The 27,919-nt window shown below is 35.2% G+C and overlaps 1 protein-coding gene across 3 annotated transcripts; it reads right to left on the minus strand.

The window, feature by feature from the left end:
• Positions 1 to 185: 185 nt before the first annotated feature.
• Positions 186 to 27,077, minus strand: LOC127956638 (sodium-coupled neutral amino acid transporter 4). Of its 3 annotated transcripts, none has more exons than XM_052554716.1 (16): positions 26,935 to 27,077; positions 18,038 to 18,176; positions 17,760 to 17,847; positions 17,558 to 17,673; positions 12,518 to 12,591; positions 12,345 to 12,437; positions 12,178 to 12,259; positions 11,163 to 11,245; positions 11,031 to 11,089; positions 10,110 to 10,343; positions 9,941 to 10,020; positions 8,741 to 8,841; positions 8,510 to 8,634; positions 3,196 to 3,340; positions 3,021 to 3,118; positions 186 to 1,742 (listed from the first exon to the last, which is right to left on the minus strand). In XM_052554716.1, the coding sequence occupies exons 2-16, from the start codon at positions 18,139 to 18,141 to the stop codon at positions 1,638 to 1,640; spliced, it is 1,587 nt and encodes a 528-aa protein (XP_052410676.1). In that variant the 5' UTR covers positions 18,142 to 18,176; positions 26,935 to 27,077; the 3' UTR covers positions 186 to 1,637. The 3 variants fall into 3 exon arrangements, with proteins under 3 accessions (XP_052410676.1, XP_052410674.1, XP_052410675.1); XM_052554714.1 differs by lacking the exon at positions 26,935 to 27,077 and adding an exon at positions 22,085 to 22,194; XM_052554715.1 differs by lacking the exon at positions 26,935 to 27,077 and adding an exon at positions 21,178 to 21,349.
• Positions 27,078 to 27,919: the final 842 nt, after the last annotated feature.

Below are 27,919 nucleotides of genomic sequence, written 5' to 3' on the forward strand. Positions count from 1 at the left end.
CAAAAAATATTTAACATTTTCTGAAATCAATTAAGGAAACATGTTCACTTCTCATATTTGAAAAAAAGTAGTTGTGTTATTGTCAATAACACGTTAACTTTTTAAAAATTAATTAATTGGAAATTGTATTTTCTTGTCCCTGAAACACATTTTGAAAACAAACAAAAAAACATTTTGGTTGAAACTAAATTTGAGTTTTGTTTTTAATTGAACAAAATACACTTCTTTTAACATCACTGTTTACAACATATATTTAAAATACATTTTGGCCAGAAAAAGAAAAAAAATGCCGTTCAAAAAATAAACATAAATACTTTAATAACAATGAAATAAATGTATTTCTTACATTTAGTTAATACATGAACCAACAGGATTTGAAGTGTTATTAAGAAAGCAAACAAGGTCTGTTCTGATTTCACGTCGACTTTAAGATTCATAAATAAATGGCACTTATGAACACATCCGGTCTGTGGTTTGCAGAGGTAAACGGTGGAAGACTAATCTGAAGGTTTTCAAGCACATTCTCGATGTCAAACGTGCGTCTCTGTGTACCATTTCAGCCGTTAACTAATCAAACAACATACAAAAAAGAAAGAAAGAAAAACCCCACACAACTCCATTATTCAGTTCATCATAAAAACCACCAAGAAGGCACAAAAGAAATACAACGGCTTTTCTACAGATTTACAAAAGATGGCACCGACATCTAAATATAATACTACAACTCTCTCATGTGTCCGTCTCTTCCAGCGTCCATCATCGAGCACACTATTTACAAACCATATACAACGTCCAAAAAAACACCATGTTTCTGATTTAACACATGCAAAAATATCATAACCGTAACATCTGAAATATTCACTTGCTCTATGAGTAGATAGATCACCACATGATCTTTAAATATGGTCCACTTCGGCGCATGCAGAGAGACAGGCTTCAGTAAACCTTCAGGTTTCTCTCTGGCGAGGCACAGGAAGAAGGCACAGATCTCCACAGGAAACAGATCGTGGAAAGCCAAGCCCAGCGGTCAGGTCCGGACCGGTGTGCGATGACGAAACGCTGATTAATAATGAGTCAGAAACGTTTGGCGTGGTTAAATATCATCTTGAGAGGAACTGACCCGCTCAAAATCTTCTAATCGATGCTTGTGGATCAGTTTGAGAGGAAAAAGCGGAGCTTTTGTGGACCAACTGTACTTCATTTTAATACAAAAATGCACTTATGGGAACTTTTTCCCCCTCTCAAAGAGGAAATCTGATTCAAGTGAAATGGAAATCAGCACCGTTTACTTGTCTTCATTTTGTTTGTGGAAGATCTTCCTCAGCATACGTGACTAACTAAACCAAACTAACTAACTAACTAACCATCTAGGACCAGCTAATGAAGGCAAACAGGAAGAAAAGGTGATTGTTGGCATGTCTTGATAAAAATCCTCAAGTGCTTATTTGATGAACCCTTCTTCACTCTCTCTCTCTCTCTCTCTCTTTCTCTTCATCTTTGGTGATGAGCGAGTCTCGTGAACCCGGCGGGGATGTGAGAGCTGGGAGACGTTCAGACGTGAACGAGAGCGAGGTAGAGGCGCAGGGTTCGTCCGAGTCTCTGGGATGAAACGGCTTCAGCAGACGACCGCCGGAGCTTTAATGAGCTCCTTTTGAACCCGGCGGGTTGTGAATCCAGTCCAAGACGATCAGAGACAAGCTGCCGATCATGAAGAAGATACCCACCACCAGGAAAACGGCTGCCTGGAGATCAAATCACATTCAATTAAAAAAACATAACATAATATAGGAATTATGAAAAAAAATATATAGTAAAGACCAAAAGTTTGGAAACATTACTATTTTTAATGTTTTTGAAAGAAGTTTCTTCTGCTCATCAAGCCTGCATTTATTTGATCAAAAATACAGAAAAAACAGTAATATTGTGAAATATTATATATGCATTTATAAAAAAAAAATATATATATATTCTTTACTATCACTTTTTATCAATTTAACACATCCTTGCTGAATAAAAGTATTGATTTTATTTTAAAAAAAGAAAGACAAAAAATTACTGACCCCAAATTACTGACCAGTAGTGTATGTTATATTATTACAAAATATTTATATTTTAAAAACATAGCTTTTTTTTTTTTTTACTTTTTATTCATCAAAGTATCCTAAAAAAGCATCAGATGTTCTGAAAAAATATTTTTTAAAACTTTGATAATGAATCATCATATTAGAATGATTTCTAAAGGATCAGAAATAAATGATCATTTTAAGTATAATTAATTTAAAAACAATTATTTTAAGTTATAATAATATATCACAATATACATTTTTTTCTGTATTTTTGATCAAATAAATGCAGGCTTGATGAGCAGAAGAAACTTCTTTCAAAAACATAAAAAATAGTTACGTTTTGGTCTGTACTATATATATATATATATATAAATTAGTTTTTAATTAATTTTTACATTACATACAGTTAAAAAATGATCATGAAAATATAATATAATATAATATAATATAATAATAGCTGGGTAGTAACTGATTAAATGTAACCTGTATTACATAAAGATTCCAAAAATGAAAAACTTGTAATTACATTATATTGCATTTTTTAAATGCATACATTTTTTTTAAATCACCAGATTACAGTGACAATGGATTAGAGGATTATATATTATTTATACATTAATTATTTAAAGTAAAACTTGATTTCATCATTTTAAAATGTTACTTAATTTATGGATTCCATGAATCCATTTTTACACCTCATCATTTTAATATTCACTTGAGATTTTAAGTCAATATTTAAATTATTATTATTATTAATTATTGGTTAAATTTTTTTACTTTGAGTTTAAATTTTTAGGATTTAATTAATTAGCTTTTTATCCATTCATGCTAAGGTTAGTTCAAAAGTAGTCCGGTTATATTACCTTCAGTATGTAATGCAACAGACGTTTCAAATTAAAGTTTTCAACAATATTCAGTAAAGGACCACAATCTGAAATCTGAGTCTTTTCTTACAGATATTTTCTGCGGCGATCTGAAGGGTAAACTCTTGACGAGCCGCAGGTAAAAGGCGGCCGGGAGGATGAAGATGAGCATGGTGGCTGCAGACGATCCTACAGGAGGAAGAGGAGGAATGTGTGTGAGATCAGGTTTATTTCTCAGATCTACTGACACGCGAGAGAGCACTGACCGATGAAGCCGAAGATGTCTCTGATGGTGGGGACGAAGATCACCAGGAGGTTGTTGAAGGCCAGTATCGCAGCGGCGATGAGCAAGTGTCGGATCCAGCTGAACTCTTTTCCAGCGAAACACATTGTGATGACTGAAGAACGGATCTGAAAACACAAATCAACACACGATACAGAACTTAGAAAAAGACCAGGAAAGCATTCACTTTTTTAACAAAAGATATTGTGAGTGAAATGGGAAATACAAACATTATTACTGTTCATATATAGTGTTTTTATGTATATATACATTTCCACTTTTCAATTTATATTAGTTTTAACAATAGAAGTGATTTTTTTTCACATATATGTATTTGAAAGCCTTTGCACCGTAGATGCTAAATGTGTATTAGAGAAACAGCTCCAGTATACAGATGATTCAACACAAATGAAAAGCAAACATCTTCGTATATGAACACGATTTTCTGATTAGATCTAATCAAATGCCTTGGAGAACTCATATTATGGTAGAAAGTTATTCTAGCTCTGCAAACTCACACACACACACACACACACACACACACACACACACTCACGCACATGCACTCACACACTCACACACACACATAAACACTCACACGTGCACACGCACACACACACACACACACACACACACACACACAGTTTTCCTCTGTCGGACTCGTTACTGTTAACAATTTCACACTGCAAAAAAAAAAAATTTTTTTCACTTAATTTTTCACTTGTTTTATAATATAAGCATTTTTATATAAAAATACATTTAGTTGAGAAAAAACCCTAACCCTAACCCTCAACATGTAAAAAATTAATTAAAATGTAATATTAACAAATTGAGACATATATTATTTTTAATAAATATTCTTAATTTATTAACAATTCTTAAAGAATTTATTGAATATACAACTACTTCTAATAATAACAAATAGATAAAAATAAAAAATAAAATCTTATATTAAAACAATTATTTATAAATGTTATAATATTATCATGTTAAAAATAATATATATAAAATTATACCAAAAAAAAATCTTATAGTCTTCTGACCGCACTAGCAGATTTTTTTTTTTTATGAATTTTTCATTAATGTCTTAGGTCATATTGCTTCCCTACTAAAAGTATCTTGATTTATGATCATTCAGATGATTTACTTATTTTTTTGCATATCTCTGAACTCTTGCTTCAGTCCATTTATTATTTACATCACGTTAAGCAGCAAGACGTAATGTTATTTTAATGGCATCAAACAATTAACCAAAAAACTATATGAATCATATCTGTGAGTAAAAATGTGTATTTCCATTATAAAGTGTAGTCCAGTAAAATATAGTGGTTCTTTTGAGTGCTTTTTTAGCAGACAAAGTCGATTAAGTGATTTCTGCGACATGGTTTAATAAGAACAGGTTGGGTTCATAACACATCACTAAAGAAGTGTAGAACAGACTTGGGGCCAGTTTTACTAACAGCTGGTGCTAATGTTCCCCGTTTAGTAAAACTGGCCCTGGAAGAGTCCTCCAGCCGTCACCTGGGTGCCACATTTCAGTCCAGACTCCAAGCATTTGAGACATTTTCCCAGTTCCTGTCACGTCTCTGACTGCCTTGACTACAGCTCAGATGTTTTCACACTCTCTTTAAAGTAAAGGTCAACTCGTTTCAGTCGGCTAAGATGGTCAATCTCAAGCACTGTTACTTTCATTCATTGAGGATGCATTAAATCGATTGAAAAGTGACGGCAAATGCATGCAGATAATGTTACAAAAGATTTCGGTTTCAAATAAATCCTGTTCTCTTCAGCTTTCTGGTCATCAAATAATCTTATGGTTTGCATAAACATATGAACTGTCTTCAACATCGATAACGATCAGAAATGTTAGCAGTCAATCATTGTATCAGAATGATTTCTGAAGATCGTGTGACACTGAAGACTGCAGTAATATATCACAGAAATAAATGTCAAAATATATTCACATCAAAAACTGTTTTTTGATCAAATAAATGCAAAAAAAAGTAAAATGCGTATTAGTACAAGTCATTTTCAATGCAATATTTTTGTGTTACTACAGTAGTGTGTTGTGTTAATTTGCATGTTCGTCTCATTCTTTTTATAGCATGAAAACAGACCACTTCTGTTTTTTTCCAAATAATGTAATCTAAGAAATGTCTGTAAGAGCTTGTTGTCCTGAATAGCTTTAGTGTAGTTATCTGCTTGTTGTTTTTTGTCGTGCAGATAACACTTTCAGCCTTGGTGTTGTTTAATTGCTTCGAAATAAGTAGCTTAGCATGCTAGTTTCAGAGAAACGGCTCTAAAAATAGCTACAGAGATCACAAAGACAGAAGTGAGAGAGAGATCAGTCATCAACCACAAAACCAGATGAAGAAAAGTGTCACTGTGAGCGAGAGAAAGCCACGAGGTTCTGCTGGAGGAACACTCTCTAATCAAGCTCCTGTATGGAGCGGCTGAGTTACTCTCAGATGGGTGTAAACTATCTGACGTGACCTTTGACCCTGGGCTGCACTGACCTCACATGAGAGACAGACCGGCCTAATCACAGGGTCAGAGCACCAACTAACATAGTACGTATATGAAAGAAAAAAATATTATATATAAATATATATATATATATATATATATATATATATATATATATATATATATATATATATATATATATATATATATATATATATATATATATATATATATATATATATATATTTATAATTTTTATTTTTCAAATAAAAAATTTAATAAAATAAATAAATAAAAACATTATTTTATTTTAGCTTTAGAGCAGATTAATTGATTGATTTCAGTTTTATTTATTTTATATTTTCTGTTGTCAATTTAAAACATTGTGATTTTTTTTATATTATTTTAAATACTTCTGTTTAGGTTAGAGGCCTTTCTAAGATTAATTTATTTTAGTTTTAGCTTTAGTTCACTTTTATTTAGGTATTTATTATTAATTTTAGTTTTTTCTTATTTTATTCATATTTATGTATTTGTTATTTTATTTAGTTAGTTAGTTTATTTAGCCTGAATGCACTTTAAGTCACTTTGGATCAAAATCATCTGCTAAATGCATACATTTATTTATTTAATTTTATTTTCATTTTAATGCTTATGCATTTTTGTGTTTCACTGTATTATTATTATCTTTTCATTTCCAGTTAGACATTTTAATGCTTCAATTTTATTTTGGTTAGTTTGCAACATTACATTCCTACATTTAATTACATTTTTCATTTATATTGAATTAAATCATATTATACTAAAATACATACATATTTAAGATATTTATATTATTTAATGACAACAACCCTGAAAAGGATATCTTAAAAGAAGCATGTATATTATGCACACAATGCAAGTGAAGTACTGACTTAAAAAAATAAAAGATGAGTAGATTTTCCAACTTAAACTAATTATTCACACAAAAATCCAGAATTCTCATGAGGAGCCTGATTTAGACTCGTTCAGAATAAAAGCACTCGCATCGCCGTTTTCTCTTAGCGAGTGTCGTCTGTGCATCTGACTCAAGGTCTCCGTTGGCTCTCAGACGAAACAAAACAAAAGAAATCTCACGCACAAAGGCCGTGACATTTAAGAGCAACTTGAAGGCCAAGAACTCCTTGGAAACATGAAATGTCACATTGCCAAACTCTGCGACCCCTGAGCAGGCCTCAGCTCAACTGTGCTCTGTTACACAGGTTGCCTGAAGCCGAATCGCTTTCACCGGTCCTGATGAAATCACCTTCGACAGACTGATCAAATAAGAGCAGCACCTGTCAGTCTTCAGTGAAACGCTGATCTGACTCTGAGAGCTGCAGGAGTGTTGTGTGTTTATAGCGCCACGGTGGCCACCTGCTGTAACTGCAGCTTTGCAAGTTCACTGCACTGCATCAGGTAATATTCCACTGGCTTTGATCGCCCCTCCCTCACTGTGAGAGTGTGTGTGTGTGTGTGTGCGTGCGTGTGTGTGTGTGTGTGTGTGTGTGTGTGAGCAAAAGAAGCTCTTCGTCGCCTTCTGCTTGTCACATGACAGAAACACACATTATTCTTTAAACAAATCAGTGTTATTTTATTGTTACTGATATATCACTGTTGTTTTTTTTTTACATTAAAAATTTTATTTTATTGTTTAACTAATTTTATTTAACATTTTAATTTTGTTGTGTGTGTGTGTTTTTTTTGTGTCATTTTTATTATTTATAAATTACCCTAAATGTCTATATATTTTTAATGTTTTATTTTTTGTTATTTAATACATCAAGTTAGATTAGAAATGAGAATTGGTGCCTTTGCAACTAGTTTAAGTGTTAATATATTTCATTTCAGTTAATGTTTCTTTTATTTCATGTGATATACATATATATATATATATATATATATATATATATATATATATATATATATATATATATATCTATCTATCTATATATATATATATATATATATATATATATCTATCTATCTATCTATCTATCTATATATATATATCTATATATATAGATATATATATATAGATAGATATATATATATAGTTTACTTATATTTTGAATTAGATTTCAGTATTTCTAGTTTTTGTCATTTTTATTAATTAAAAAAAAGTTTTTAGATATTTTAATTATTTTAATAAATACATTTCATTTTTTATTTGTTTTTATTATTTTAGTTATTAAAAAAAAATCAAGCTGAGAATGAAAAATGTTGCCTTAGAAACTAGCTGAAATAAAATAAGTTTATGTATTTTTTTATGGTTTTAGTATCATCGCTTTTCTGTTTTCGCTTATTTGTTTTGTATTTTATCAGTTTTAATTATCTTATCACATAAAGTTACACTAAACAAAAGCAAGAATCTTTGTCTTGTCAACTAGCTGAAACTAAATATATATTTTATTTAACATAAAATAAAATTACTTTTTTTTCCAAGTAATGATTTTTTATGGTTTTAGTTTTAGTTAACTATAATAACCCTGAAACAATCCAGTTTGTAACTATTTTTTTCCAGTGCTGAAGCAGGGTTGAAATGTGCAGAATATGATAAAAAGTGTTGAAACTACTAGCAGTTACCAGATATTTCAATAGTTGTTGCTGGTTCTGATATCTAATGAACAGGGTGACCGATGACCAATAAGATACTGATATTAATATGGTTGCATTAATTAAGGGTAGCATGCACTAAAATTGTAGAAATGAAGAGCAGCGCCCTCTGGTGGAGATTTACAACCTCAATAAGAGTAAGAGGAGGTGGATACATCACTTCACAGCATGTTCACAGGGTGTGTTTAGTTACTCACAGGGAACAGCACAATGGGAACGGTCAGCGTCACCGCCGTCAGCACGGCCAGACGCACCAGAAGAAGCATCGTGTCAAACTTGTAGACCTTTGTGAAGGTGTGAAGCAGCTCTGCCTCCACATGATCTGACACACACACACACACACACACACACACAGACAGAGAGTGAGGAGCACGTCGTGATGGAAGAGCGCTGAAGGTGTGTATGAGGAGAGTGTGTTTGTAGCGTACCATAAAACGTCATGTAACCGAAGAGAGCGGAGAGCAGGTACATCACCAGCATCGCCAGGATGGACAGGTTCGATACCTTCTGCATCTTCCTCCGAGAGCGACTGAGGAACACCAGGAGCGGATTTCATTCCCAAAAAAAGAAAAAAAAAGAAAGTTTTGTTACTGGAACTGTAAAAAAAAAATACTACTAATAAAACATTTTATATATATATGTGCACTACCGTTCAAAAGTCTGTGGTTAGTAAGACTTGTAATGTTTTTAAAGAAGTCTCTTCTGCTCTTCAAGGCTGCATTTATTTCATTAAAAATACAGAAAAAATACAGTAATCTTGCAAAATGTTGTTGCAATATAAAATAAAGGTTTTTATTTTAATATCCTTTTAAAATGTATTTATTTGTGTGACGCAAAGATGAATTTTCTGAAAGCTGAAAGTGTCACATGATCTTTCAGAAATCATTCTGATATGCTGATTTATTAATAGAGTCATCAATAGTTTGGCTGACAATTATTTTTTTGGGGGGTAACTGCAATTCTTTTTAAGGATTCTTTGATGAATAAAAAGTTAGAAAGAACAGCAAACATCTTAACAATTTAACATTCTTGCTGAGTAAAAGTTTAAATTTCAAAAAAAAAAAAGAATGAATAAAAATGTACGGACCTCAGACTTTTGAACGGTAGTGTGTATTGTTAGAAAAGATTTCTATTTTAAATAAATGCTCTTCTTTTTAACTTTTTGTTCATCAAAGATTCCTGAAAAAAAGTATCAAAGGCTCCAAAAAAAATTAAATAAAATAAAATAAAATAATATATATATATAGCAGCACAACAGTTTCAGCACTGATAATAAATCAGCATATTACAGTAGAATGATGCTGAAAATACAGCATTCTATCAAAGAAATAAATTACATTTTCATGTATATTAAAATAGAAAATCTTTATTTTACATCACAATAATATTTCACAATATAAATTTTTTTTCTTGTATTTTTGATCAAATAAATGCAGCTTTTGATGAGCAGAAAAAACCCTGTAAAAATCATAAAAAAATAAATAAAAAAAATAAAAATAAAAATAAAAAAATCGCTCTGATCCCAAACTTTTCGATAGTAGTGCACACACACACACACACACACAGTTTTCTACATTGGTGCATTATGATTTTAGTGTTATTTTGCACAAGTACAAAGTTTCTCTCACTCTTTGAGTTCGCTGTAGATGGGCAGAACTTCAGGATGACAGACGAAGGCGAAGGCGAGGATGGGAACGGTGTACGCGGTCTGAAAGACACAAACACAGCAAACGCCATGAGGCAGTGTCCACACACAGCGCCCAGTCTGACAGGCTCAGGCACATGTTTCCACGTCACCTGTGAGTTGAACACAAAGTATTTGGGCGTGCACATGTCCTCGGTGTCCTCGGGGCGAGGCGTGACCTGGACGGCGCTGTGGAGCGGTGCGTGAGGATCCGGGTGAGGAGCGTTCACTGCTGATAAAGAGGTCAGCGTCGAGGCGTTGTGCAGCGAGTACAGACCCAGAGCGTCCGAGCCGTTCTGGAAGAAGAACGGCAGAGGACACGGCAGGATCGTCTTCTTATAGATCAGCTGAGAATCAAACCAGAGACACCAAACAATGCATTCAGAAACAGATCAACCCAGAGAGAATCAAAGTTACGTTAAAACAAGATTTAACAGGGTTATCATCATCTAAAACTAGATGCACTAAAAAAAGTTCATGAAATAAAATATAATAAACACTTAAAAAAAAAAAACATACTACATAGATGTTAAAAAATTTGATAAAAGGTTTTGAACTGAGTAATTATAGTTCACTAAAACTCAAAACATATCTGACATAAGTTTTGTTGCTTGAAAAATGACTTAACTAATTTATATAGAAAAACTACTACAATGGAAAAATATATATTAGTTCACTAAAAGCATTAAAATGAAATTCATGACTAGTAATAAAATAAAATCATTTCGCTTAAATTTTAATTAAGTTTAACTTGTACTAAAATAAGTAAAATAAAAATAAAAACATTCACAGACATTTAAAAAACCAATAAAAATATATATTTTTAAATGTTATTAAAAACTATAATAGTGAAGTCATGCTTTGCACTAAAAAAGTTCAAAAAAATATACTTTATTAAAAAAAAAAAAACATGTTATTTCAATAATATTAGATGAACACTGGTTTGGAACAGCATGAGGGCGAGTGAATGATTTTCACTTTTACTGAACAGAAAGCTGCTATTAAACATCCAGAGCAAATGAAGAGAAACGTACCACTCCGAGGAAGAACACCATACATGAGAGAGAGAAGCCGCTGGTGTAGCCCAGATACCCTGATGAGAGAGAGGACAACCAGCGTCACACACACACACACACACACTGCACTGCTCGACAGACAAGTCTTACCCAGGTTCTTCAGCAGAGACAGCGGCAGAATGATGCAGACGGACACCAACACCACAGCGTAGTTCCCGTTCAGATACCACTCACTGCACAGAGAACCAGCACATATACTCACAGCAGCGCTCTTAGATGATGCAGAGATCTCAAAACATGCTGCAGAACCATTCCATTCATTATATGGATTCCATCTGCGCTTTATACAACACGGATGCTTTCAAAGCCGCTTTAGCAAAAAGGCACTGTTGTAAAATGTGATCACGGAGCACAAAAGCAGTCTTAAGTTGCTGGGGTATATTTGTAGCAATAACCAACAAATAAATAAAATAACACTGCATGGGTCAAAATTATAAAAAAAAAATGTTATGGCAAAAATCATTAGGATATTAAGATCATGTTCCATGAAGATATTTAATCAATTTTCTACCATAAATATATCAAAACTTAATTTTTGATTAGTAATATGCATTGCTAAGAGCTTCATTCTTCAACTTTAATGATTTTCTCAATATTTAGATTTTTCTGCACGCTCAGATTCCAGATTTTCAAATAGTTGTATCTCAGACAAATATTATATCCTCCTTACAAACCACACATCAATGGAAAGATTATTTATTCAGCTTTCAGATTCTGTATAAATCTCAATTTCGAGAAATTGACTCCTATGATTGGTTTTGTGGTTACAAATGTCAATAAATATAAAATGATTCAGTTTCAGCTTTAAACAAGCTCTACAAAAGACAAGTGCCATTATTCAGTATTTTGTATCTAAACATCCTTTAATCAAGATGCATTTTCATTAGAAGCAAAATGACAAAACCCGTTTTCTCAGAAGTACATCAGAACTGAGTCAGATTCTGCCAATGCGGTCAGAAACAAAAAGGATTTCTTAAATACATGTATACATTTTTTTTACATTTCTATTTCTCTCCAATCAGTCACAGACACTCACACTGCCACAGATTTCCATCATAAATCAGTTATTATGCTTTTATCTACAGACACAAACACTGAGTCTTACCCAGAGTTCTCCTCCAGCCCCAGAAACGCTCGAATCACCTCCGGCAGCTCGTATTTGACTATGAACAGGTAGCTGGACATGGCTGAAGACGAGCCAGACACATTAATATCACATCACTCACGCTACAAACTGAAGACTCAAGCTACTTTTCAATATAGCATCATTACCTCCGATATTCTGCAGAGTTATTGACCCAAAAGCTGCCATTTTTCCCGGCCATCCAAACGCTCTTTCCCCGAGCTTCTCGTAGATCAGCGAGCCTGCAGCCAGAGGATATTACAGCATCAAATACACGTTTCATATGTTAATATGTGTGTTTACGATCGCTCTACAAGCTCACCTCCTTCTTTGGCCGTCACTAGTAACAGATGAACAGAGTACAGCGACAGGATAGCGACTCCAAACAGGAGAATGCTGCAGAAACAGAAGGAAACATTAGGAACGCTTCCTATCATGAGCTACCCAGCCAATACGGAACGTTCTCACAACGTTATATAAACGTTACAACTGAACATTCCTAATGTTTATGGAACATTCTAGTAACTTGATTAATGTCTGATACGATGAGAGAAAATGTTTTGAGATCAACATTCTTGGAATGTTCTTATGATGTTATTTGTATCTGATGAACATTCTAAAAAACATTTTACGTAACGTTTAAATAACCTTCCAAACAAACCTGAACATTTGAAAATATTTGAAAATAAACATTAAAATTACGTTTTATTTTGGGGTAGAAACTAAGTTAGTAGATATTCATATATATATATATATATATATATATTTTTTTTTTTTTTTTAGTTTTTTACAATCATATTTTTTTTTCATAAAATATCATTTTGATGTGTTTGTTATTTGCAGTGGTTACTATTTTTGTTTTGGTGATTTGCATCAAAACCAGTTAGGGGTCAGTTTGAACAAGTCAGATGGTTTCCATTTCAGAAATCTGCTCACCTTATTTTGAGAGTATAGTTAGCATTAGAGCTGTGTGCGGTCAATGCACAGACACACATATGTGCAGTCTGCATTTAGAAAACGCTTCAAAAATAAACCGCAGTTACTGTCACAGCATGTTTCTTAGCCAATATAAGATGATCAGAGATGTGCTAAAGAGCATCTGACTTACAGACGAGTCTCGAAATATTACGCAACAACAGTAGATGTTAAAGTCAAAGATATGCATTGATAACATTTGCAACTTTTCTAAAGCAAGATTTTTGACTATCAGAAAATCTAGTCCACAATTCAGCTTATTTGAGCCAAGGACCGCCAGCTTGGACAGGAAGAGACCGTTTGAATGACATATGAAGCGACGCATAAAACAAGTCTAATTCACGTTCAGCTGCAGCGAGACAAACTGAGCGACAGAGAGATGGATCTCTAGAATCAGTTAATGGTGGTTTAGTCACATGACACTGGCCTCCTGCGGCTCACCAAACAGAAATAACCGTCTGACACGAGCACCGGAGAATGAAAGAGAGATGTGAGGTTGAGGCAGAGCTCTGAGAGCTGTAGGTGTGCATCCACGGCTTCCTCATGCTGGCCTCACTCTTACACACACACACACACACACACACACTCTCTCTCACACTCACTCACACAATTTCTCTCACTCTCTCTCACACACTCTCTGTACAAACTGTATATTCTATGGCCCTTCACCAACCCTACACCTAACCCTAACCCTCACATGAAACTTTGTGCAATTTTACTTTCTCAAAAAAACTCATTCTGTATGATTTATAAGTGTTTTGAAAAATGGGGACATGGGTTACGTCCTCTTAAGTCACCCTCTCCTTGTAATACCTGTGTCATACCCATGTCGTTATACAGAGTTGTGTCCTGATATGATACAAAAACATGCACACTCTCTCTCACTCACCCACTCCCACTCACACTCTCTCTCTCTCTCACACACACACACACACACACTCTCTCTCTCTCACTCACACACTCACACTCTCTCTCACACACACACACACACACACACACACACTCTCTCACACACACAAACACACACACACACACTCTCTTTCACTCACCCACTCACACTCTCTCACACACACAAACACACACACACACACTCTCTCACAAACAGTCACTCACACTCTCTCACTCACACACACACACACACACACTTTAACCCTTACTGAACACCAGACGCTGAACTAAATATAGCAATATAGTTTATTAGCGTTGTACGCGGTGTAGTGTGAACGATCGCCAGCACATTCTTAGATAAGAACCTCTCCAGGGCTTTCTGGAAGTACCTCTTTGGCTACAAACAGGGCTGTAGCAAACATTAAAACTTTTGAAACAATACATAGATAGAATCTAACTTTTCTTATTTAGTGGCACTTTCATATTTATATTTATATATTGTCTATACAGTTTTTATTCATTTTTATTTCAGTTTTGGGTAATATGAAAATGTATAATGTATTTATTTATTTTGCTACTCCTTGACAGTAAAAATAACTATATCATTAAATTTTAATTTATTCATTTAGGTTTCAAGTTTTTAATGCCTACTGTGGCCAAATCGTAGCCATAGCTAGTTTATTAAAACTATTAAAATCCACAAACATATTTTACTATTATGGTCATTCATTTTATTTTTTAATTTTGATTAAAAAAAAAATTAGGATCTCTGTCAGGATTACGGCATTACATTTTATGCAAATACCAAAAAAAGTTAATAAACTACTCTAAATATTTATTTAACAAAGAAGTACTGTCCTTATACAATTAACCACTGCCCTCCAGCAACTAGGATTAAGATTGGTTGAAAGTTCCGACACCTCATTACAGTTTTTTTCAATCGCTAACAAGCGCTTAACCATACTTCAGATACTTTTTCTAAACTCTTAACACAGACTCACACCTACAAAACACAATTGGCCAAATGGATAATTTTCTTCTCAAAAACACATTTTGTTAAATATATACTAAGTCTTCATTTCAAAATAGAACACATCTTTCTCTGCACACACCAACTTTACCAAAACACTGGAAATCTGACTCAAAATTAAATTATTCTGTCAAAGAATAACACTTGTTTTCACTTCAAAAGGTACATGCAGTCAATCAAAGTACACCAGGTTTCAGAATACTGGCTATTGTTGACATTACAAAAACTGCATAGACTTTTCAGTCTCAGTTTTACAGGTATTTGCATGCAAAACATGCAAATTCATTGTTTTACACTAAATTTCTTGGTTAGGAACTGTATGTCCAAATATACAGTAATGTTCACATTCAAAAGCATTCCAGTAAAAAGCTATTTTTTTTCCTTTACTGTTTACTGCAGGAGGTACAGTAGAAACACGGTATGATAGAACAGAAAAGGTTTGACAGTATCGCTTACAGTGAACAAAATATCCATGAAACACATACGAGCATTCTGAACATAAAACAACAACAGCAAAAAGCCCAGATAAAAAAGGGGGGTAAAATAAAAACAATCTCTCACTGCTCCTCTCACTGCATCTCTCACTGCTCCTGCTCCTCTCACTGCTCCTCTCACTGCTCCTCTCACTGCATCTCTCACTGCATCTCTCACTGCTCCTGCTCTTCTCACTGCTCCTGCTCCTCTCACTGCTCCTGCTCCTCTCACTGCATCTCTCACTGCTCCTGCTCCTCTCACTGCATCTCTCACTGCTCCTGCTCTTCTCACTGCTCCTGCTCCTCTCACTGCTCCTGCTCCTCTCACTGCATCTCTCACTGCTCCTGCTCTTCTCACTGCTCCTGCTCCTCTCACTGCTCCTGCTCCTCTCACTGCATCTCTCACTGCTCCTGCTCTTCTCACTGCTCCTGCTCCTCTCACTGCTCCTGCTCCTCTCACTGCATCTCTCACTGCTCCTGCTCCTCTCACTGCATCTCTCACTGCTCCTGCTCCTCTCACTGCTCCTCTCACTGCATCTCTCACTGCTCCTGCTCCTCTCACTGCTCCTCTCACTGCTCCTGCTCTTCTCACTGCTCCTGCTCCTCTCACTGCTCCTGATCCTCTCACTGCATCTCTCACTGCTCCTGCTCCTCTCACTGCTCCTGCTCTTCTCACTGCTCCTGATCCTCTCACTGCATCTCTCACTGCTCCTGCTCCTCTCACTGCATCTCTCACTGCTCCTGCTCCTCTCACTGCTCCTGATCCTCTCACTGCATCTCTCACTGCTCCTGCTCCTCTCACTGCTCCTGATCCTCTCACTGCATCTCTCACTGCTCCTGCTCCTCTCACTGCTCCTGATCCTCTCACTGCATCTCTCACTGCTCCTGCTCCTCTCACTGCTCCTCTCACTGCATCTCTCACTGCTCCTCTCACTGCATCTCTCACTGCTCCTCTCACTGCATCTCTCACTGCATCTCTCACTGCTCCTGCTCCTCACTGCTCCTGCTCCTCTCACTGCTCCTCTCACTGCTCCTGCTCCTCTCACTGCTCCTGCTCCTCTCACTGCTCCTCTCACTGCTCCTGATCCTCTCACTGCATCTCTCACTGCTCCTGCTCCTCTCACTGCTCCTCTCACTGCATCTCTCACTGCTCCTCTCACTGCTCCTGCTCCTCTCACTGCTCCTGATCCTCTCACTGCATCTCTCACTGCTCCTGATCCTCTCACTGCATCTCTCACTGCTCCTGCTCCTCTCACTGCTCCTGATCCTCTCACTGCATCTCTCACTGCTCCTGCTCCTCTCACTGCTCCTCTCACTGCATCTCTCACTGCTCCTCTCACTGCATCTCTCACTGCTCCTTCTCCTCTTACTGCTTCCTGCTCCTCTCACTGGGCCCCTTGCTCTTACTTTTCCTCGTCCATACATTACAGTGTTTGTCTTTTTCTGTTTCTGTTTCCAAAAATATCACTCTTCAAAGTCTTCCTTTTATTGTATAAGTGTCAATGTAATAGAAAAAAATAACCCCTGCCATTGAGTCTAAGCCGGATTGGAATCACTTGTGGTTTGCCCAATTTACACAACATAAATCAGCTAAGATAATTTGTTTTTGAACTGATATCATCGCAGAAGTAGAGGTTTTTATACTGTATCTAAGATTTGGAACATTGTTTTTGCTATTGTGGGATGTTGTGTGTTAACATTTGTAAATACTACAAAAACGATCCATAATTTTGTTGGGAGGTATAGTTTGTCTGTTCAGAAAATGTAAGCATTGTGGAAATGTGTTCAATGACTCCATATTGTGTGAAAACGACATGAAATGTGTGAATGGTATGGCCACAATAGAAAGATGCTGTGCTAATTGTGTTTAGAGTTTTGAAAATGTGACAACTGCTTGGACAAATGCTTGTTAGCGACTGAAAAAAACTGTAATATTCATGAGCCAAGCTGATAAATTCCTCCCACTTTCCACATCATTCTGAGCACAGATACTCACACAAACAGTATGATGCCAGTGTTGGCCATAGCGAAAGACAATCCCAGAATTCCACTGCCCATGATGGCGTTACTGAGGTTAAAGACGGACATCCCAAACGACGTGTGACCCGGGTGCTGCGAGACAGAAACACAGAGTTAACCAACAGCTCCACAGAGAGAGAATATGAATATGCTAATGTGTTTCAGAACAAGGATCTTACATGTTCTTCTTCCTCGTATTTCTTCTTCTTCAAGATGCCATTGGTGAGAAACTTCTGACTCTCTGTGTCGTCCTCATCCAGAAGTGAGCTGCAATCGACGACACAAACACATGTCATTTCACAAGACATTTCACAGGTTGTTTGTTTGCTGTTACACGATGAATCGATGCATGGATGTGTCAGCATATGACGTCATTTCCCATCAAGCTATGTGACACAATGTTCTAGATGTGGACATCAAACAGCGTCAGGGTTAAACACACAACAGCGACTCTCACCCGTTAATAGTGGCCTTCTCTGAATCGATGGGCGAGAAGCGTTCGTCCACACTGCTTTCATCGTCCGCCTCCGTGCTCACTTTCTTCAGCTCCATACGCTCCATGTTTACAGCTTAGGATTTCGACTATGAGAAATTAACTGAAAAAAGAACCAGAGAAGTCTGGTTAGAGCTAGAATTAGGGGCAGGTGATAAGACGATACTGATATATATCACAGTATAGTTAACATGAATGACAGACAGCAGGAATATTAGATCTAACCAGATCTAATGTACTGTTACACATGCATTGCATTGAAAACTTCTCAGTCATTTTTAAACCACAATGCTTAAAAATGTGTGCAAAGTGCGACAACAAATGGCAGCTTAACTATTCATGTTTTTAAGCCAACTGACCCTGAACTGATCTGCTAAAAACAAGTCAACATAACCACACTTGGAGCCAAATATACTGACGGGGACTCTGAACATGCTGTGATAAATCAATCAATATTACCTCAAAACCAAACAAATCTGGTCTGTTCTAGAGGCGAAACACGTCATGATGTTTCAGGGTTGGTTGTTTTTAAATGTACTGCCAAATCACCTTTCAAAAAGCAATGCAATTCTGGGTCTTTATCACACACAAATTTGACAAAAACATATATTTGTCAGACAAATTAGTGCTACAATATTGACATTATGCTGGTTCTTTGCCCACCAGATGCAAGGACAACACAGTTTGACGTCATCCTCTGTATAGAGCGGCCTTTTGTGGCACTTTTTATGGGCATGAGAGACAGATGAAACAAGACCAAGAAATGCTACAAGCCAGATTTGAGCTCGGCAACCGATAAGCCATGGCTCCAATGGTTCATTAAACAAATTCTAGATCTTCTGTCTTTACCTGTTTCTATTTTCAGCCTCAGAAAGTAATTCGCTTTTACCCCACCATAACCTAGTTTGAGCTAACATGTTAATTGCACATTAATAGAGAGAGAAACACTGATCTATTATCAGCTGCAAGATAAATCCTTTTTAATTTTTATCATATATTAATTTATTGGTTGCACTTTATTTTACAGTACGTGTACTTATATACTTATACATATACTTATAGTGTACTTACAGTATATTTATCTACGAAAGTTCTGGTAACACAAGATAACTACATGTGGTAGGGTTAGGTTTAGGGGTAGGTTCAGGGTTAGTACCTAGTTATTACATAGTTATTGTAATTACTATAATAAGTACATAGTATATACATGGGGAACAGGACTGTAAAATAAAGTGCTACCAATTTATATATTTTTTTTATATTATATTATTTATTTTTTGTTTTAGAATTTTACACACACACATATACATATATATATATATATATATATATATATATATATATATATACATATATATATATATATATATATATATACATATATATATATATATATATATATATATACACACACATACATAAATATTAAAAATAAAAAAAATTCTATACATTTTTAGTCCAATTTTTATTCACTATTTCAATTTTCATTCCATAAAATTTTTCATCTTTTTTTTTTACAATATTAACAACCATTATTAGCTAAAATCATAGAAAACAATTGTTAGAATAATTTCAGATACATAATATTACTTTTCATATTCAAGATAATTGTATGCGAATTTTTTCGAACTTTTTTTACATTTATTTACAGTACAGTTTACTACAGCACAACAACCATGAAAAATACACAATAATACTAATAAACTGGCCTTTCATGATTTTCAGGTTTTTTTTTTTGCTACTTGAAATTAAACTTCATCTGAAATAAAATACAATTTAAAATAAACAAGGATTTTATTTCAGCTAGTTTTCATTCTCAATTGATAACAATTATACCAAAATAAACAAATCCAATTTTTTTTACTTTAAAAATATAAAAAAAAAAAAAAAAAAAAAAAAAAAAAACACGAGAAAATCTTAAACTAAAATTTAAACAAAAACAGAAAACACAGTAGACATTTGAAGTGGACCAAAAAAGTTAACCAAAGTTGTCGTAAGACAAGGATGCATTTTGGTCTTTAGTTTTAGAACAACTTAAACAGATAGTTTTGATCCACTTCAAATGCTGACTATTGCATATTAATAAAAACTATAAGAGTCTCTCAGTGATACTAAAATAACATGGTTTGAACCTTTAAGGATTCATAAACGCGGCCAGAAAAACTGCTGAACTATAGACTCATGGAAATATTTCACAGGACTGGGAATAGACACATTTACTGGATTTACACACGAGAACAGTTTTACAGAAAGTAAACGTGTGTGTGTGTGTGTGTGTGTGTGTGCTAACAGCTGGACTGTTAGACAACAGCAATAAGCTAAAATTCACCAATATTATTTCAATTCAGAATAAACCCTTCTGACAAGCAATGCCATTCATTAATTCATTCATTTGTCTGTTAATGATTGCAACTCGATGCTTTAATATAGAACAATAGTGCATCTAATCCAATCAGAAATTAGGGTCTGAATGATCAGTTTTATTATCTTACCTCAACTGTTTTGAGTTTTAATAATATGAATAATCTGATGCTGTGTGTTCATCAACTTCCATTGTAAAAAAGATTGTAAACAAATATTTGCAGTTGTTAAAAAAAACTATTAATATACACATAACATATTTTCAGCTGTAAGTCACATCAGATCTTATCCTATATGTCACTGTTGCGAAACATTTTAAAAGGGCACATTTTTTCCCCAAAAGGGTGTGTGTTAGTGTGCTAAAGGTTTATATTATTGCTTAAAGTTACCTTATTGGTAGCTTTTAAAAAGGTACCGCAACAACTTTTGTACCCTTTTTTCTGAAATTGCAGCATATCATGATAGAAGATTAAGTTTTTTAACACTATTCATGTAAATTCAACTGTAAGACATCAAGTCTAAAAACGAACTCCAGCCTTGTAAAACCAGCCTAACCAGTGGAGAGCAGATAAAGCTAATGCAACAAACCCAAACAGACTCAACTTTAACTTCAGCACACATTGAGAAACGCTGAGATCTGACCGTCTCATAACACATGACTAATGCAGCTTTAATTAAAACACAGTAAAACTCTTTTAGATTTACGACCGAAAGCAGACGTAGAAAAACAGTAGATGAAATACTTCAATCGTTTGTCCTTGTCAGCAAAGACATCTCAGATTTTCTCCAGTAATCCAATGCATCTCCTCTAGAGCTTCAGCAGCATTTTGGAGTTACAACAAAATAAACCAAAATCTAAACCAAACTGTGCAGACGCAGTTTGAGTGAAACCTGTTCAGACTGGCTTTAAACCGGTCTAATGGTGCTTTTCTACTGTGTGGTACGACATGGTATGATTCGGTACGGCTCACTTTTGGGGGGTTTCCACTGGGTACAAGTGAGACGTACCATTACCAAAATATGATGTGTAAACCCTGCTGATCACTGATTGGCCGGAGAGAATCGTCACTACCTGCGTCATTGAACTTGCGATACAAGACCCACTAGATTTAAATCAACAAATCCAGAGAAAATACGCAAACAGCTGTCATAATCGAGAAGGTTTTCGTTGATTTCATAACCCAACAATTATATCGTCTGCGATTATGAACGCGATTTTGCATAGCTTGTCAGAGAACTATGGAAAGCAGATGATGGAGATTTACTGCTAATCACAGAACCAGCTTTACTGACTAGATGTGCATTACAATCGCAATTAATCACGTTCGATTAATTGTGCAGCACTACGATGCAGAATGAAAAAGTTTCACTCAGCTCTTGGCTGCAACATGTTTATAATCCTGCGCACTTAAAGCTGTACTAAACTGCAGTGGAAACACAAAACGAAATGACCTGAGTGTTTTATAATGAAAACACACTCGCTCTTCAAAGGGAAAGTCAGTGTTTGTGCTTGATCAGCGTTCTTCAAGCTGTCGGCTGGACGCAGACCACACACAGAAACACCAACACCGAGCAACCAAATGCAAAACCAACAGATCTCCTCTAGATTTAACCCAATAATAATATATTAATGGTGGTTTGGTTACTCACAATGAGAGCCGGTCAGACACAGGACACTAGATGTACTCACAGATCAAGGATGAGCTTAGTTTTTTGCCCTGGAGGTGAGTGGACGCTTTAAAGAGCTTTAGGTGGCCCCACCTCAGCCAATCAGGACGCTTCTACATCAACCACTCAGCTCGAAGCTCCGCCCCTCTCCCCTCACCTGCGTCACTGAAGGGCACACAGGCTTCCAGAAATGAGTTTGAGATAACGCGACACGTTGCATCAACTTCTGTTTGCACTGGGGCAAGAATCTGGGGTTGCTCGGCCTCACGGACGCTCTGGGACACCAACCAGCATCCGCCAATCTGCATACGCGACTGAGGCGTGTACACACACATATACAGACACACACTCCAGGGTCACTGATCAAAAACCTAGCGATGAACAGAAAATTCCCATCAAAAGTCCCATTGGCAGATATCGGCCAACAACCACGTCCACTTGACAGATTAAAAGACAGGCTACTTTCACAATTATTGGGATATTTTGTCAAATATTAAAGTAAATACTGAGTAAAATACAGATTATTATTATTAAGTAGTTATAAATCATCATAAAATCAGATACCTGCACTCCAGTTCTCCAGATATCAATATGACTCATTGAAATGCCACTTGATATACTTGAAAAATGTACCAACAAATGAAATTATTGGTGAATTTTGTAAGATATTTAAGCAAATATGTATTCAGCCATTTTTTTTTTTGTTATACATCAACATTATATCCAATATCGTCACTCAAGACAACGCAGAGTGATATACTGACCATAATAATAGTGTGATATACTCCCAATTAATCTGGTAATATTATAATAATATATTATAAGTAAATATTGCATAAAATACATGTTCAGCTAATCTTTTTTTATAACATTTAGTTATAGATCAGATCTCTAGATTTATCAATATCAGCCCCAAATGAAACACTGACCACAAATGTACTGCATTCCCAATTATTGGTAAAGTATTTTTAATAATTCTGGTAATAACCGTGCTTAATATGTCTACAGAATCAATATTTTATTCAATATCAGTGCTCCAGATCTCTAGATATCACTATTGGCAAATGAAAAATCCATCAATGCCAATTGAAATACTGGCCACCAATAGTGCTGCATTTCCAATTATTGGTGAATATTTACCATTATTCACCTAAATATTGTGTAAAATGTGTTCAGCCATTTTTGTGTGTTTGTGAAGTTATGTACATTATATCAGATACTGCACTTCAAATCTCTAAATATCAATACTGGCCATTGAAAAATCCATCAGTGCCAAAAAAAGTAGTTAAAAAGCCAATATTACTGTCTTAATGCAGGTGCTCCTTCCTGTGCCAAGAGGCCTTTCCTTATATGGAGACACTCAACACCACGAGCCAATCAGAAGCTCCGGCTCAAGGGTCAAACACACAACGCTCCACAGAAACACAACACCTCTACCTCACACTCACAGAGAACTGTATAATAAATTAAATTACAAATTTTCAAAATTAGTACAAATATCTCACCCTCAAACAACAGTTCAGACAGACTTTAAAATAAGCATTCAACTAGTGTCCCAAAACTGAACCCATCATTTTGTTATTTAGACGCTATTTCTTATAAGGATGAAAGCCAACAACAACAAAAATGTACTCTAACCAGTATTAACAAGTCTTTTTCTGGATGTGCACCAACAGTACGCTCTTCAAACTCTTCATAATGGACTCTTTGCTACATTCATTTTTAAAGTGTAGAAAAGTTTTTTTTTCTACACATATATTTCCATTTAAAATAAATTAATATAGATTTATAACACCGTACATTTTTCTCTCCCCTGACCAATGAAATCAATCTCTTGATATTTTTTCCTCTCTTGAAAAGCACCATCTTAGATTTTTTTTTCCAAATTGCAAATTGGAGCACATAAAATATTTGCTTGAACACTATAGAAGTTTACCAAACCTGTGCTACCCACAGTTTATAACGACTTCCGCTTCGGAGAACCCTAAAAATATGAAAACATCCATCAAAAATATCTGATTCAACTCATCAGCTCATCAGTTCAGACTCCAAGACCTGAAATAGACGGGTCAGATAGGAGAGATGCTAGGAGTGTGCTTTCAGGAACAGGGATGGGAAACCCGGCCCAAGCTCTCATGCTATTATAGTGACTTCGACAGGGTATCCTGGAGCATCATATACATGCAAAAGATCACTGTCTGCGCTTTCGTCAATGTGGGAATGGTTGCCATAGAAACAGAGGAAAGATGAGAGAGATGCCACACTGGGAAGCAACACTCTACACTCCTGCCCGAGACCAGCAACCCAAAAACTGGACATCGTCTCCCAAACAACACACGATTTACACACGATAACATCTTACTTTAGTTTTGATGCAAGTGTTACAAATATAAATTTGTAAATGCATTACATGCAAACGGATTGGATTGAGTATCAAAAACCAGTGAGTAACTTTGGATGGCTTTGATCAATTCTTGAATAATTTAAAAGCAAATGTTTAAAATAATATTTTGACTTCAAAATAATGAAAAATCTAGTTGGCTTAGAAGTTAAACCATTGTTAAAACTGAACTCAGGATCAGATGAAAATGCATTAGGTTCCTAGATTCAGGCATTGTTAACAGAAATGTTAATGCCGCTTTGAGCTGATGGTGGCGCTACACAGTTTGATATAAAACCCCAATATTTGGCATAACAGTAGCTTAGATGCTACTCGATCAACGTGCCAAATTTCACAACTTTTGACTGTTAAAATTTTGGGTTTCCGCCGATTTACTGCCAACATATAAAATATGTTGCTACACACCTATACAAAAATTGCTTGAATGAATAAAAATAATTATTGCAAATATAAAAGCCTAATGAAGAGTTTCTTTATTTTGTGGTTGTCATGTCCTTGGTTTCATTGCTCTGTCCAACATCTTATCAGTCTATTGATTTGCTCATTGCAGAACACATAATGGACTGACCTGAGCTGCTCGCGTTGAAAATAATGAAAGATGAGGATGAATGACGACAGAGCTATATCTAGAGACGTCATGGACTATTTTCACATGAGGCAATCAGAAACCAACCAGACAACCATAGTGTTGTGCTAAAAACCAATAAGTAACCATATATCAACGTTCTGGAAACCATACGGAACACTGTGGCATTGCGGTGGGTTTTCCACGGGCACTCATGTTCTTTAAAAAAAATAAGTTTATTTTCGGTCTTTGAGTTTGCCCCAAAATTACAGCTGGGTCCAAGAATCAGTTATTTTTATTATTGGAAAAAACACTGAACCCAATGACTTCCATGATACTTTGAATCGCCATCAAAAATAACTATTGATATACACAGTTATTGTGAGAAATTTTGTAATATTGTTAAATATTTTTACTATTTGAATATATTTTAAAACGTAATTTGATGTGCAGCTGTATTTTCAGCATCATCACTCCAGTCTTCAGTATCACATGATCCTCAGAAATCACTCTGATATACCGATTTGCAGAAACGTATTATTATTATTATTATTATTATTATTATCAATACTTAAAACAGTTGAGTATATTTTTTCAAGGATTCTTTGATGAACAGATAGATCCAAAGATCAGCGTTTATCTGAAATAAAAAGTTTTTGACATTTAACATTATTTACTATACCATTCAAAAGCTAGTTTTTAACACATTAACATTTTTTTTTAGCAGAAAATCTGATTATTAGAATGAGAAAGACAAAAGAACACAATGAACCTACTAACATATATAGCTGAAGAGCTTTATAGCTCAGACTCTAAATTAATAAGAGTTAAATGCATGCAATATCAATAGTTAATGGTAGTGCTCATGAATTATTAAAGCTCCATCCAGTTTAGTGTGTGTGTGTGTGTGTGTGTGTGTGTTTGTATGAGAGAGAGACAGAGAGAGAGTTGAGCACTGGTGGGCGGTTCACACATTACAGAATGTTCTGGATTAGCATACACAATACAACTGCAGCACAAGATGCAATCACTTATTCTCATTCTTATGAATTGCTACTTTGCAAGTATAGTGTTTAATAGTTTGTGATCAAGAGAGAGGATTTACTAAAACTTCTCAGAAATTCTTAGATTTTCTTCCTGTTTTGAAAAGGTTCTGCTAAATGCATAAAGAATAAGAGTGTCTGCTAAGTGTGTACGTGTACATGCAAATGGAACAGGATAGGAAAAATATTTCCCTCTGAAAACGATGATAAAGTCCACACGTGTCCCTTGTATAAAGCTGGTTTGTTTTGGATGCTGCTTCCTGCATGCAGGTTTACACAAACTACGATATGCATCGCCTTTTTCCAGCCTCAGACTTCGTAAATTGATACAAATGTTGTTAAACACTTGACGTGAGAGTAATTGCGCATTGTGTGTATGTTTAAAGCCTGTAACGCTGCAGGTTTGATGCACGAGCTCCGGCGCGCGCCAAACACAAACGCTTTGTGTGTGTGAAACTGACACAACACTGTTCAGCAAAATATTCAAAATGCACGGTTTTTTTTACAAAAAATATATATATCGTTCAAATGAGCACTATGATATTTCAAAACATGTTGCTTTCGCATTAGCGCGCGCGTGGATGAAGTAACTCAGTTTATGATTTGTGCAAAAAATGCTACATGCAAACATTACTATGTTTTGTCGTGTAGCAGCATTGAAATAATTAGTATGTTTAAATTCTATTCATATATATATATATATATATTTAGAGATGTTTCTTAATGTATAATTTCTATCTCGCGCCAACGTCAAACCATGATTCTGCAGAGGCGCAACGATGTTTCACTTTTATTCTGGAAATAAATGAGTGTTTGAACCCACCTGGATCCTTCAGAGGAGCAGCGCAAAGCTCGCAGGAGGGAGAGGAACTGGCGGCGCTCCTCGGAATCAAACCCGTTTAACCGGAGTCGAGGAGCGCGTGGAAATTTCCACCATGTGATGATGGCAGACCCTCCACGAGCATCAAATTACACAGCAACCACACACACACACACACACACACACACAAGCTCACGCGTCTTCATGAGGGGCTTCGTGAGTGTGTACTTGGTCTTCAAGGGTGTTTGGGCAGTTTGTGTTCTTGCTTTTATTTTATTACATTTATTTATTTTATTTAGGGTGTTTTTTTCACATCTTTTGTTAACAATGACTTTTTGTTGTTATTAAATTGCTTTATTTAACTTATTATTTTATTTATTTTATACGTTATTGGATTGATCTTAAATTACTTTAAATTACTACCTCACTTGTAATTAATTAATTTATTTTACATTTAAAATTAATTCCAATGAGTACTATTAAGAAATTACTAAATTAATGAATTACAACTTTGTTGTTATTATTGTTTTTTAGTTTAGTACTCTTGCACTGTTATTTATTTAGTTTAATGTTGATCAAAGGAGCATCATATCTGATTATAAATTCTAACATATTTCTGTTCTGTTCTTTCATGGAGCTGCTGTCGATCAGCATCAGGCCAGGACAGACTGATAAAGTCTATCAATCCTGAGTCTCATCAGTCTGTCATATTCATAAATCACATGAATTTAATTGCTGAGTAATGTTCATGTTTAGTTTGTTAAGAGAAGGATATTAACACACTGCCAAATGTATTCAGATGACTTTGCATTTCTGTGAGTGAACTGATCTCTCTTCCAGCTTCACTCATCAAACACACTCGACTCCTCCTGACTGAATTGCATGCAGATAAAATGCAAAGATTGCAGAATTCAAATCATGCTAATGAATAGATTTAGAAATGCAGTGTGAGATTGAGTGCATTGTATTGTGGGATGCAGTGTGCTGT

Source organism: Carassius gibelio, chromosome B4, assembly GCF_023724105.1.
Source record: "Carassius gibelio isolate Cgi1373 ecotype wild population from Czech Republic chromosome B4, carGib1.2-hapl.c, whole genome shotgun sequence".
Taxonomy (NCBI): domain Eukaryota; kingdom Metazoa; phylum Chordata; class Actinopteri; order Cypriniformes; family Cyprinidae; genus Carassius; species Carassius gibelio.